This window comes from Nerophis lumbriciformis, linkage group LG30, assembly GCF_033978685.3.
Source record: "Nerophis lumbriciformis linkage group LG30, RoL_Nlum_v2.1, whole genome shotgun sequence".
In the NCBI taxonomy this organism is placed as follows: domain Eukaryota; kingdom Metazoa; phylum Chordata; class Actinopteri; order Syngnathiformes; family Syngnathidae; genus Nerophis; species Nerophis lumbriciformis.
The window spans coordinates 22,957,508-22,972,586 of NC_084577.2; the positions used below are offsets into that span (position 1 = coordinate 22,957,508).

At 35.1% G+C, this 15,079-nt stretch overlaps 1 protein-coding gene across 2 annotated transcripts in view; it reads left to right on the forward strand.

Moving 5' to 3' along the window:
- The first annotated feature begins 3,788 nt into the window (after positions 1-3,788).
- The window catches only part of LOC133572786 (septin-5-like), a 44,264-nt gene continuing 32,973 nt past the window's right edge, over positions 3,789-15,079 (forward strand). The window contains exons 1-3 of one of the 2 annotated variants that reach the window (XR_009810578.1): positions 3,789-4,016; positions 6,532-6,652; positions 13,380-13,697. Coding sequence is in view for 1 of the 2 variants with exons in the window: in XM_061925804.1 (XP_061781788.1) it covers positions 3,886-4,016; positions 6,532-6,652; positions 13,380-13,697 (570 nt within the window). In the remaining variant the exon portion in view is untranslated. The remainder of the gene's footprint in view (positions 4,017-6,531; positions 6,653-13,379; positions 13,698-15,079) is intronic. The other variant, XM_061925804.1, reaches the window with a different exon arrangement.

Consider the following 15,079-nt stretch of genomic DNA (forward strand, 5'->3'; position numbering starts at 1 on the left):
AAACTTTTTAACTTGGTGGCAGAATTGGGCTTAAAATTTTTGGGCCGGGAGCCGAAAGTCGACTGCATGCAAAGTAACGATGTAAATAAGAGTACATAGTATTATAATAATATAATTGATGTATAATATAATAATTATTATAATTGGATATCAAGAGTGTGTGAAAGTTCGACTCCTACCTTGTTTACTTCCGTGACGACCTCCTTCAGGTTTTTTAATCAATCTGAAAAATTAAGCCGCTAAAATGCACCAAACATGGATAAGTGTGGAGAGAGTGTTTTCCATTTTCCCATCACCCCTTGTAATGGGTGTAATTTAGGTTTTTTTTTTATGTTGATTTGACATTTTTTACAATACCCAAAAAATTCAATGAGCAGGTTGTGGTTGTTGACTTTTTGTGCTGGTTGATTTTTTTTTTTCTGCACCATGACTAGTAGGGGTGTAACGGTACACAAAAATTTCGGTTCGGTACGTACCTCGGTTTAGATTTTCAAAAATGTTTTTTCTATATTTAGAGCTTTAAAAAAGTCAATAATTCATAAAACCGTTGATTTTAGTTAATAATTTTTTTGTGTAATGACGGTTTAAAAAATCCCAGCATAATACTCAGGGACCCAAAAGAGCCCCACTCATTAAAGTGACAGAAATTAGTCACACATTTTTTTCCCAAAGTTCAAAAGTTTCAAGATCAACTTCAGAGAAATCTGTTGATTAGAAGTTTTGGGAAAAAAAATTGTTTGTTTTATGCATTTTTTGTCAAACATAGTTTTTTATTTAGTAAACACACGATTTATGCAACATTTTCCCCAAAAAATATTTCAAAGTGGAATATTTAATGTGTCTTGAATAGGTCAATAATTCATAACATTGATTTTGATTCATTATTATTTTTGGAGCAATGACAGCTTTAAAGAAAAAAACAGCCTGCATTGCAGCTGTTCTTCGATTAGAAGTTTTATGCCCTTTTTTTCATCAAACTTAATTTTTATTTAATAAACACAAAATATGCGATATTTCCCCCCAAAAAATATTTCATAGTTGAATATTTGATGTGAAGTAATTGTAGTCTTAAATAGGTCAATAATTGATTTTAATAAAAAAAAACTTTTTTTTTAACAATTTAATTAAAAAAATCCCACAATAATTATTGGGGATCCAAAAGGGCCCCACTCATTAAAGTGCCAGAAATTAGTCATACCATTTTTTTTCCAACGTTTAAAAAGTTTGAAGATCAACTTCAAGTCTATCAGTCGATAAGAAGTTTTTATAAATAGTTTTTTGTTTTGATGCCCTTTTTATCAAATTTTGTTTTTTATTTAGTAAACACAACAAATATGCAATATATACCCCCCAAAAAATGTCAGTATTTTTTTAATTTTTTTATTACTTTAATATCTATTTATTTATTTGGAGCTTTAAATAGGTCAATAATTCATAAAACCGTTGATTTTAATTAATAATTTTTTTTGTGCAATGACGGTTTAAAAAATCCCAGCATAATACTTGGGGATCCAAAAGAGCCCCACTCATTAAAGTGACAGAAATTAGTCATACATTTTTTTCCCAAAGTTCAAAAGTTTCAAGATCAACTTCAGAGAAATCTGTTGATTAGAAGTTTTGGGGAAAAAAATTGTTTGTTTTATGCATTTTTTGTCAAACTTAGTTTTTTATTTAGTAAACACACAATTTATGCAACATTTTCCCCAAAAAGTATTTCAAAGTGGAATATTTAATGTGTCTTGAATAGGTCAATAATTCATAACATTGATTTTGATTCATTGTTATTTTTGGAGCAATGACAGCTTTAAAGAAAAAAACAGCCTGCATTGCAGCTGTTCTTCGATTAGAAGTTTTATGCCCTTTTTTTCATCAAACTTAATTTTTTATTTAGTAAACACACAAAATATGCAATATTTTCCCCCAAAAAATATTTCATAGTTGAATATTTGATGTGAAGTAATTGTAGTCTTAAATAGGTCAATAATTCATAACATTGATTTTAATTTAAAAAAAAGTCTATCAGTCGATAAGAAGTTTTTATAAATAGTTTTTTGTTTTGATGCCCTTTTTATCAAATTTTGTTTTTTATTTAGTAAACACAACAAATATGCAATATTTACCCCCCAAAAAATGTCAGTATTTTAAAAAAAAATTTATTATTTTAATTTCTATTTATTTATTTGGAGCTTTAAATAGGTCAATAATTCATAAAACCGTTGATTTTAATTAATATTTTTTTTGTGCAATGACGGTTTAAAAAATCCCAGCATAATACTTGGGCACCCAAAAGAGCCCCACTCATTAAAGTGACAGAAATTAGTCATACATTTTTTTCCCCAAAGTTCAAAAGTTTCAAGATCAACTTCAGAGAAGTCTGTTGATTAGAAGTAAAAATCGGTTCATTTTCGGAACAGTAAGAAAACAATAAAGTATAAATTTTTTGGTTATTTAATTTGTAAACAATGGCTTTATCCTTTTAACATTGGGAACACTGTAATAATTCTGCCCACGTTAATCAACATTAAACTGCCTCAAGTTGTTGCTCAGATTAAATAAAATGACAAAACGTTTCTTCTACATATAAAAAGTGCAACATTAAACAGTTTCAAGTCAACTCATCATGCTTCATTTATTACAGCATTTGGGAAGCCTGTAGTTGATTTTTATTATGTAAATGTTATATTTTTATCAACGTGTGATAGCAGGGACCCTGCCATTCCAAACTAGGCTGCTCCATTACTAATGATTAATGTAACTATAGCTGCAAAAATGGTACAATAGCAATAGGAGAGACTATTCATCCCTGAACACCATGGAGTTCATGTAGGCTTAATGATGGACTTACATTATTATATCAACTATCAGAGACAGAAACTCTTCATTTAACATAATGTCCTTTTTGGCTGCTTCAACACAGCTCAATCAACACAGAAAAAGGTCAAGTGAAATAACAGACAGACAGGGCTTTGATGTCCGTAACACACACACACACACACACACACACAAAAGCGAATTAGCCTTCACCTCAAGCCAGGACTGCGAGCGAGCTGAAGCTGCCGTTTATGTTTCTAGAACGTCAACGGGCTCATAGTGATGTTACTAGTAGTTGACTGGGAGGTGTTTATTATAATTTGGGGAGAGTCCGCGGCCTGATGCTTGCCTGCTAAACGCTAAGCACTGACTACATGCGCTCTGAATACGCACTGCTGATTGGCTGTTACCGATCTGAATACGCACTGCTGATTGGCTGTTACCGCTCTGTATGTAACCAATCAGATGGTTGTGTGGGTGGGACAATGCTGGGTCCTGTGTACAGGACTGACAGAGACAGAGGCAGAAGGAAGCGGAGGCGGCTACTTAATATGTTTGTGTGGAAACTCGTTCGGTACACCTCCGAACCGAACCGAAACCCCCGTACTGAAACGGTTCAATACAAATACACGTACCGTTACACCCCTAATGACTAGGGAAGGTTGTTTGGATTGGGTCATAAAACGAAATGCTGTTCTGTTTTAGGGCAAGTAAATTATTGATTTAGGTACTTTCGTTGGCCTGTAGATGGCAGCAAAAGGGCAGCTATCAGACCCTTGGCTATTTGTATATTGATATGAATACACTGCTCCCCGTTTATTGAACTTGTGTCGTCTCACGGGCCAAATTGAAGACACCCCCGCTTTGTGAAATGTCTTTTGTGTTCATATTTCTTTATTTTAGTAAGAGTTGCTCTGGGTTTTGTACAATTCAGTTTTGTCTGACCCTTTGGAAGGGATTACTACGCTGTGCACTTTGACGAGCCACACCAATGTGGGTGATCGGTGTCCTGGGGGCGCTGAGAGGGTCGATGTCGATGCGGGACGCGCCATCCGGTGATGGGTGTATAAATGCATGGGGGCTTATGCCCTCTGCTTCCTGTTCCCCGGCGGAGCAACTTCTAGTCACTTTCCAGCACTCTCGTACTGTACAAGACCTTCTGCACCATCGCAGACACCCTGCTTGAGAAGCAGTCCTCACAGACGGTGAGCATGGTTGCTTTATATTATACTTTAATTGTTGTCTTTTATGGCCAGGAATATTTTGTAGCAAAGCGTACGGTATCTGTCAAATCATCATTGAGTTTTCTGCATGAAAATGAAGCAAAACTTGATTGTTTTACGGTTTGATTAGTTTTTTGTGCTCCAAAAGTGTTTAGATGTTTCTATGTAGGTCACACAAATGAGTGTGTTGGGCATTGATCTTTAGCTTTGGTTGTGGAGCAGCAAAGCAGGTCACAAGCATCAATGTGGATGATCATGACAAGTGCAGTTCTATATACAGCAGTGATGATAATGTGTCAGGTTTGTCAGGTTCAAACACTGATGACATCTAATAATCAGACAAGAAGCAAGGAAAAATGCAGAGTCAGAGTTCAATTTAGCTCGAGGAGACACGTGTTTTGGACTGTATTCTAGTTACAGATCCAAACTACGCTCTAAAAGTCAAGCCCTCGCGCCTCCTCTATTTGGAAGGGCCCTATTACATCACTGAAGCTGTCGCTGAGGGAAGGGGGTAATCTCGACAACTCCAGTTAGACACAATATATCATACTTGCCAACCCTCCCGGATTTTCTGGGAGACTACCGAAATTCAGCGGCTCTCCCGAAAACCTCCCGGGACAAATTTTCTCCCGAAATTCAGGCGGACCTGGAGGCCACGCCCCCTCCAGCTCCATGCGGACCCAATGTTGTTGTACTATATTGAGTTGGAGGCAATAACCAGGCGAGGTGATGAAGTACGTCTCTTTACTGTAGACTTCAGAACAGACTCACACACTTGACGTCAGGTGCGCAACACCACGTAAATCGTCGGCCAACCAAAAAGTAACCCCAGTACGCTATAGCCAACATTCACCAGGAGATGGCAACAGACAAACATAGATCACTCTATTGCATTCCTTCCCTTTTAGAATTGTAGAAGTTACTCAAAAGAAATAAACAACCCAACCAAAAAATGCAGCAGCTCAATTAAAAAACTGTACTTAAGCCACATTCTTTTCTTTTTTTTAGTACTGAACTCTTAACCCTCATTTGTAAACAATAACATGCTTATTATACAAACAGTATTTGTACATCTTTAACACAGATTTTTATACTGTCTTCTGACATTCAGTTTTTTTGGTGGTACTCGAAACCTTTCTGGGTACCTGCGGATCACTGGTGGGGTTTTTGTTGTGGGTGATCTGGGTTCTGATGATGGCAACTCAGCAGCCCTTGAATCTGGTTCAATGATGAGACTAGTTTGTGTCTGACTCACTGATGGTCCTGGTGATGGAACTGAAACAGCACTGCCCAGTTGTACTGATGGCACATTTTCTGCAACTGGTGGAGACTAGATAACTGGCAGTCTCTCCATGTTTTCTCGCCATGGTAACATGTGATCCACATGCACTGTGCGCTGTCTCTGTCCCTCTTGATATATATATATATATGTGTATATATATATATATATAAGTATTTCTTATATATATATATATATATATATAATATATAAAATACTTCACTTTCAGTGAATTCTAGCTATATATATATATATATATATATATATATATATATATATATATATATATATATATATATATATATGAAATACTTGACTTGGTGAATTCTAGCTGTAAATATACTCCTCCCCTCTTAGCCACGCCCCCAACCACGCCCCCGCCCCACCCCCCACCTCCCGAAATCGGAGGTCTCAAGGTTGGCAAGTATGCAATATATGATTATAGAACAAATGAAAATTAGTTGACGCAGATCATATCGCCTTGTCTCTGCTCTGTCTGCGTCACGGCGATGTTGAGCCTTGGCCGCCAGCAGGCCGAGTCCGGACACAACACCGAGAAAGACAAACTGGCAATCTTTTCTTTTGGATTGCCACCATGCACAGATACAAAAATACCACTTCAGCACACAGTTATGATGATAATATATACATCATTATTTTAACACATTTTTAATTCTTCGAACCAGTAACAATGGATGTGTGCCAACATGTCAGTGCTTTTTTCTAAAACAAGAGCCCTCCTCCATCCAAACGCCATTTTGCATCGACTCATCTGCCCATCATAACATTAATCGTAACATTTCCTTTAGTTCAGGGGTCCTAAACCTACAGCGCTAATCGCTACCTGGCAACTAGAGTGCTAATCGCTGGCTATCTTAAATGCTAACAGGACTACATGTAAAGGTACAGAGAGTCGGGTGTCCATGCCAATGCCATTTATGAACAACACTATTGTGTTGGATCAATGTTAACGTGTTTTTAAAAACATTTACATTTGTGGAACTATTATAAATATGAAAATCCACTAAATATTTTACAACCCTGCAGTACCTGCGCATACCCCCTGTTGAAAACCTCTGTTCTACTTATTGCTATTTTAATTTATTATTTATGTTTTTTCATCTTCCTTCTTTTTCTGCTCTGTCTTGTCTGACTACTTTTCATCCTTCCTCACATTGAACCGCTCATTGTCCCGCACACGCTCCCTTCTGACTGGAGGTCGCTGGCTGTAGACCCCTTTGCAATGGAGGACAGTGACCATGAGGTTCAGACATCTCTGGATGAGCGGGACTGCTTCCCTGTCTCCCCGTACCCCATCCAGGGTCAGGATGCTGACCAGGTACACCTCACTTCCTGCCTGGTCCCTCACATCTACTCCACCGTCCCACCATTGAGGTTATGCAGTGGTACCTGGGTTTTAGTACGATTACCTTTTAGGTGAAAATGTGCACCAGAAATATGTACCGTATTTTCCAGGCTACAAATTTTAGAAGAAATTGATATTTCTACGTGTACCAGTACGAAAGATTCTGTAAATGTTTACTTACATACCTTAAATTGTTTCCAAACAGTGCCTGTAACACGGCAGTAAAATGGCTCGTCAAACAAAACAGAAGTCATCGTCATAGACCCACTAGCTGCGGAAGCTAGCTCTCCAATCAGCCAAACAGTCCACGGTGACGTTTTGCCGAATTTACCAAACTGAAACAACACAAAAAGAATGCCATTGTGAGTTAATAATACTAACACAGACACTTTTTTTTTTTTTTCAACTTTTTTTATTGGCATTTTCAAATAGACAGAAAAAAGTGCAAGTCGAAACAGTACAATTTTAAAGTCAGTAAATTAGTCACACCCTTTCCCTTAAAACCCAAACCACTCACCCACCCTCCCACCCCACTCAGGTCCCACCAACGAGGGACAAATGGCACAATTATATAACAAGTAAGACGACAAAGACAGACACATTCTCACACACACACACACACACACACACACACACACACACACACACACACACACACATACGAGGCCAGAGACAGACAGACGGGCTGAAAAGGAGAGAGAGGGAGAAAAAAAAAAAAAAATATATATATATATATATATATATAAAAAAATATATAATAATAATAATAAAATTAAAATAAAAATTTAATAATAATAATAATAATATATAATAAAATAAAAATAGAATAAAATAATACTAATAAATAAAAGGGAGATTATTCCTCATCTGCGTCTGGGCATAGGTCAAGAGAGTTGACATACAGCAAAAAAAGGACTCCATGAGCTTTCAAATGCTTGAGCCGAGCCTTTTAGCGAAAACCTAAGTTTTAGTGGTACTGGGCACATGTTATCGGGGCATACGCCAAAAATGGCTGATAATGGGTTGGGAGGAAAGTTTTGACCGTATGCTTTTCCAATTGTGTCAAAAATGTCCTCCCAAAAGGAACATAGTTTAGAGCAGGACCTAACACAGACACTCTTAAGCGTGTTAGCATATTAGCTAATGCTAAGGATGCTAGCTTGATTACATTATGATACCATGTACAGATACGCATGAAAACACTCCTACAGACATCACACATGCGACGGTTTAGTAAGTATGAATAGTTTTAGTTGTATTGTAAAACTTACAAACGTTGCTTGGAGTGATGAGTGAAGAATCCTTTCGAGTAGAGATGTCCGATAATGGCTTTTTTGCCGATATCCGATATTCTGATATTGTGATGAGATTGCGGAAATATGATCATATCACACAAACTCTCAAATCCTTTCACTGGCTTCCTGTTTCACTCAGGATTGAATTCAAAGTCTCCCTACTAACCCACCAGTGCCTCCATGGAAATGCCTCTTCTCTACCTCAAAGAACTACTCACAAAGTTACAAACAATGGGAGACTTGGCTTTCTGCTCCGCCGCTCCCAGTCTGTGGAACGCTCTCCCTGACCACCTGAGTGCACCACAGACTGTGAATGCTTTTAAAAAAGGCTTTAAAACCCTTCTTTTTAAAAAAGCCTTTTTTTAGATATATGCATACTAGTTCTAGCTATTAGGCTGTTCTAGTTTTTATTTTTATTTATTATCTTTTTATTTTTTAATTTAATTTTTTTTAATACACTGTAGCACTTTGAGGTTGTTTACTCAATGTAAAGTGCTTTTTACAAATAAAATCTATTATTATCATTATTATTATTGTCCAACTCTTAATTACCGATTCCGATATCAACCGATACCGATATATACAGTCGTGGAATTAACACATTATTATGCTTAGTTTTGTTGTGATGCCCCGCTGGATGCATTAAACAATGTAAACAAGATTTTCCAAAATAACTGACTGGACTGCTCCCTACGTCCGTGTTCTACCGGATATGTACCGCTCCGTACAGCGGCATTTTAAAAAGTTATTCATTTTACTTTTTGAAATTGATACCGATCATTTCCGATATTACATTTTAAAGCATTTATCGGCCGATATTCTCGGACATCTCTACTTTCGAGCCTAAACACTATGCACGGTTTTACTTCCGGTTTTAAGGCACCAAAACCGGAAGTACATTTTGAACCGGCAGCACCTGCAGTGAGCAAACTTGTCCAAAAGATGGCGCCATAGCACAAACAATAACACTCCTTTTCAATGTCTCTGTTGGTGTTCTTTGAAAACTATTTGTCGAATACAAAACATTATGGCTGTTAGCGATGAAAAATCCATAAATTAGCCGCACCGTTTTGTAAGCCGCAGGGTTCAAAGCGTAGGGGGGGGGAGGAATAGCGGCTTATAGTAGAGTTCGGAAAATCTGGTATTGGTTTTCATACACTGTCTTGGTTGTAGTACAAATAAATATTTTTTGTTGAGTACGGCTGCCACCATTTTACAAACTATAGACCAGTTTCCTTACTTCCAAAATAGTCTAAAAGCATTGATATTTAACAACAAATTGGACAAATTCTTGAGTAAAATTGTAGTAGAGAATAAAGTCTGTTGCTGTAAGAGTTTTCAACAAAGGTAAAAGTGGTGTTAAATGTCATTTATGAATATATTTATATGCATTTTGCAATGTTTTGTGCTGACATTATTTTCTATAAAAAATTTATTTTATGGTAGTATTTTTGGGTATCTGGAACAGATTAATTGGATTAACATTATTTCTAATGAGAAAAATAGTTTTGGACCCTTTTTGGGTGGATTAAAAAGAAAACCCGAGGTACCACTGCATATCTATAGCCTTATGATTAGCAAAAATAGCTTTGCTCTGATGACACGGCCAGCTTACACTATCACAGAGGATCATATTTACACGTCTGAGAGTCACAAGTTCAGTCATATGGCTTCCTCATGAATGTATCATTATTTCTCTTTCTTGCATGCTTGCCAGACAGCCTTAAGAAATTAGAGCGGGGTGTCCAAACTTTTTTGATAGTTTTCATTTTCAAAACCAACAAAAAAAAATGTAACACTTCGGGCTTCCCTCAAGTTTGGTCCTAGGGACCCAGAAGGGTCTCAGTCATAAAAATGTTAAAATAAGTCATGTATCTTTTTTTTTTTTATTCAACGCTTAAAGTTTGTTTTCATGCTCTTATTGTCAAAACCCAGTTTTAATGGTAAAAAGATAAAATATGCAATATTTCCCCCCCAAAAAAAAATTCTAAGTGTATTTTTTCCTATAATTGGAGTCTTAAATAGGTCAAAAATTCATGATCATTTTCTTTCTTTTTTTTTTTTTTTTTTTTGAGCAAAGACAGTTTAAGAAAAAAAAATCACAATTTTTGTAGACCGAAAAGTGCCAAAAGTCAGTCATACATTTTGTTTCCAACGTTGAAAAGTTTCAAGATCAACTTCAGATCTGTCTGTCGATTAGAAGTTTTTATGTTAGTTTTTTGTTTGTTTTATGCCCTTTTTGTCAAACTTTTTTATTTAGTAAACACACAAAATATGCAATATTTCCCCCAAAACATTTTTAAAGTGTATTTTTTTCCCTACATTTGGGGCTTTAAATAGGTCAATAATTCATAACATTGTTTATTCATTATTATTTTTTTGTGCAATGACAGTTTAAAAAAAATCCCACAATAATTACTGGGGATCCAAATAATCATAAAAGTGCCAAAAAAAAGGGCCTACATTTTTTCCCAACGTTTAAAAGTTTCAAGATCCCCTTCTGATTTATATGTCGATTAAAAGTTTTAAGCCCTTTTTTTTTTTTTTTATCAAACTGTATTTTTTATTTAATAAACACACAAAATATTTCATATTTTCCCCAAAAAAATATTTCATATTTGAATATTTGAAGTAATTGTAGTCTTAAATAGGTCAATAATTCATAACAACATTGTTTTTAATCAATTACTATTATTTTTTTGAGCAGTTTAATAAAAAAAATCCCACAATAATTATTGGGGATCCAAAAGAGCCCCACTCATTAAAGTGCCAGAAATTAGTTATATATATTTTTTTCCAACGTTTAAAAAGTTTGAAGATCAAGACTTCAAGTCTATCTGTTGATAAGAAGTTTTTATACATTTTTTTATTTGTTTGTTTTATGCCCTTTTTATCAAACTTTGTTTTTTATTTTGTAAACACAACAAACATGCAGAATTCCCCCCCCCAAAAATTTCTAAATATATTTTTTTTTATATATATTTTGAGCTTTAAATATATTTTAAAAATCCCACTATAAATATTGGGGATCCAAAAGGGCCCCACTCAAAGTGCCAGTAGTTAGTCATACATTTTTTCCCCCAACTTTTAAAATGTGTGAAGATCAACTTCAAGTCTATCGGTCAATAAGATGTTTTTATAAATATTTTTGTTTGTTTTAATGCCCGTTTTATCAAATTTTGTTTTTTATTTAGTAAACACAACAAATATGCAATATTTACCCCCCAAAAAATGTCAGTGTATTTTTTTTCTATATTTAGAGCTTTAAAAAGGTCAATAATTTATAAAATCGTTGATTTTAATTAATACATTTTTTGTGCAATGACGGTTTATAAAATCCCAGCATAATACTTGGGGATCCAAAAGAGCCCCTCTCATTAAAGTGACAGAAATTAGTCTTACATTTTTTTCCCAAAGTTCAAAAGTTTCAAGATCAACTTCAGAGAAATCTGTTGATTACAAGTTTTTGAAAAAAAAAAAATTGTTTTATGCATTTTTTGTCAAACTTTGTTTTTTATTTAGGAAACACACAATTTATGCAACATTTACCCCAAAAAGTATTTCAAAGTGGAATATTTAATGTGCCTTGAATAGGTCAATAATTCATAACATTGATTTTGATTCATTATTATTTTTGGAGCAATGACAGCTTTACAGAAAAAAACAGCCTGCATTGCGCCTGTTCTTCGATTAGAAGAGTTATGCCCTTTTTTTCATCAAACTTACATTTTTATTTAGTAAACACACAAAATATGCAATATTTTCCCTAAAAAAATATTTCATAGTTGAATATTTGATGTGAAGTAATTGTAGTCTTAAATATGTCAATAATTCATAACAACATTGATTTTAATTAAAAAAAATTTTTTTTTAACAATTTAATTAAAAAAATCCCACAATAATTATTGGGGATCCAAAAGGGTTCCACTCATTAAAGTGCCAGAAATTAGTCATACTTTTTTTTGTCCAACGTTTAAAAAGTTTGAAGATCAAGACTTCAAGTCTATCTGTTGATAAGAAGTTTTTATAAAAAATGTTAGTTGTTTTTTTTTATGCCCTTTCTATCAAACTTTGTTTTTTATTTCGTAAACACAACAAATATGCTAAATTTTCCCCCCAAAAAAATTTCTAAATGTATTTTTTTCAGTATTTGGAGCTTTAAATATATTGAAAAAAAAATCCCACAATAAATCTTGGGGATCCAAAAGGGTCCCACTCATTAAAGTGCCAGAAATTAGTCATACAATTTTTTTTCCAATGTTTAAAATGTGTGAAGAACAACTTCAAGTTTTTTGGTCGAAAATAAGTTTTTATAAATAGTTTTGTTTGTTTTAATGCCCTTTTTATAAAATTTAGTTTTTTATTTAGTAAACACAACAAATATGCAATATTTACGCCCCAAAAATTGTCGGTGTATTTTTTTTTTTCTATATTTGGAGCTTTCAAATAGGTCAATAATTCATAAAACCGTTGAGTTTAATTAATTTTTTTTGTGCCATGACGGTTTAAAAAATCCCAGCATAATACTTGGGGACCCAAAAGAGCCCCACTCATTAAAGTGACAGAAATTAGTCATACATTTTTTTCCCCAAAGTTCAAAAGTTTCAAGATCACCTTAGAGAAGTCTGTTGTTTAAAAGTAAAAAAATAAAAAAATAAAAATAAAAATGGTGTTTGTTTTATGCATTTTTATCAAACTTTGTTTTTTATTTAGTAAACACAACAAATATGCAAACATTTTCCCCAAAAAATGTTTCTAAATGGGGTTTTTTCTATATTTGGAGCTTTACATATATTTAAATAATCCCACAATAAATATTGGGGATCCAAAAAGGGCCCCACTCATTAAAGTGCCAGAAATTAGTCATACATTTTTTTCCCCCAACGTTTAAAAAGTTTGAAGATCAACTTCAAGTCTATTGGTCAATAAGAAGTTTTTATAAATAGTTTTGTTTGTTTTAATGCCCTTTTTATCAAATTTTGTTTTTTATTTATGCAACATTTTCCCCCAAAAGTATTTCAAAGTGGAATATTTAATGTGTCTTGAATAGGTCAATAATTCATAACATTGATTTTGATTCATTATTATTTTTGAAGCAATGACAGCTTTAAAGGAAAAAAAACAACTGTGTCGTCAACATTGCAACTTTTTTGCACTTTTTTAATGTCTTTTTCTTTGATAGTATATTTGGAATGTGCCGGGGACCATTAAAAAAATTAACTGCGGGCCACACTTTGGACACCCCTGACTTAGCCCCTACGAGCTAGTGAGCATACTGTACTCCCTAAAATAGCCACCTTTTTCTACTTTTGCTTGTAAAAGTTTTCTACCAAGATTTGACACTTCTCATCTCCCACCTTCCTTCATCCCGTGTGTGTCTCCTCATGCGTCTCATTCATGTTCAGCATTCGAGCCCCTCCGATGACTCCGAGGTGGAGAACATTATGCAAGACCCCTGTCGCCATGTAGAACGTGAGCACCTTGACCGTGACCTTGACCACAGTCCACAGCAGCACGAGGCCCTGGATGCAGAATGGGACTCTGCGGGCCAAGACCTCGCCCACACGCCGTCGTATTTGCGCCCCCCTGTGGCGGGTAGTGCCCAGTCCGAGTCCGGTTTTGAGGCCAGTTTGCCGCCGTGCAAAAGTGTGGCGTTTGACTTGCCCCCGCCCGTCAGGCCCAAAAGTCCATGGGCACGTTTTGACCCTTACAACAATAATGAGGTAACATATGGAGGTGCAGTCAAGAGACTGTAAGGGATCTGTGTGTGTGTGTGTGTGTGTGTGTGTGTGTGTGTGTGTGTGTGTGTGTGTGTGTGTGTGTGTGTGTGTGTGTGTGTGTGTGTGTGTGTGTGTTTCTGCCAATGCTTACTTAATGGGGACATCGCTCTGTTTACACAGTCACCTTTAGGTAGGGATGACGTTTCGAAACCGGTTCTCCCGGTTGTTCGATTAAAAAAAGAACCGATTCCATGGACTCGAATCCCTTTTTGAGAACCGGTTCCCGTTATCGAGGCCACTATAGTAAAGAAAAAGAGTTGGTTCTTTATTCGAATCCCTGGGAACGAATCCCTTCCCACAGGAAATGCCCTGTGGTACGGCAATGTTATGCCCATTTGATTGTAGAGTCTTACTGACACCTTGTGGCGATATGAAAATACTACGCGTCATTAGTTTAGGCACTTCCGGGTTGGCGACGTCAGTTCAGTTCATGAGACAATTGAGAAGTAGACAAGTTGTGCTCTTACAAGCCTTGGAAAAGATAAGTCTATAAGTAAACTGTTTAACTTGTTTATGTAACTCAATATTAGGGTGGAAAGTGGTTACATTTGATACTAAGATGTTTATTGAAAAATTATTTTTGTGCACTGTTTCAATGGATGTTTTGAGGACTTAAAATGGTTGCCAGTTGTGTATTTCCACCATCGAAATAGTTTCAACACCCAGAAGTACTTGTTTGGTGATAGTACTGTATATTTGTGTGAAGCTAATATTTACATATTGTGTATTACATTTCAATATGTTAATTGAATCACATAGCTTATACTTTTGTCATTGTGTGTTTTTCAGTTAAAAAAAAAAAAAATAACAGTCTAGTGTAAGACAAAAGTAAAGATAGGAAAAGACAAAGCAAGATCAACAACAATAAAGAGCCTAAATGGACTAATCTGTTTTGGAACTTTATTAGACGTCTTGGATTGTTTGTTAGCTGTCTGCCTGTGTGTGTAGTTAGTATGTTCCAATAGCAGAGGAAGTGCACTTTTTAGAGAGCTGTATTATTTTCAGTTTTGTGCCCAAGGGACTGATTTTATTTAACACTATATTATTATTTATACACCTATAGTGATCAGAGACAGGTTGTTTTTGTGTTACTGTATATATTTGTTTTTCTGAAAAATCCCACTTAATATACTTTGGGTAACAACAGTCAATTTTTTTTATTCTTTTTAGGGGGGTAACAGTCAATATTTATTTATTTTATTTTATTTTTTTCTTATAAAAGTGAGCGTTTGTCAAACCAAATATTGTGTTTTTTTCCACATACAACAACCTATCTGGATTCGATAAGAAAATCGATAAAGAATCGGTTCGATAAGAGGATTCGA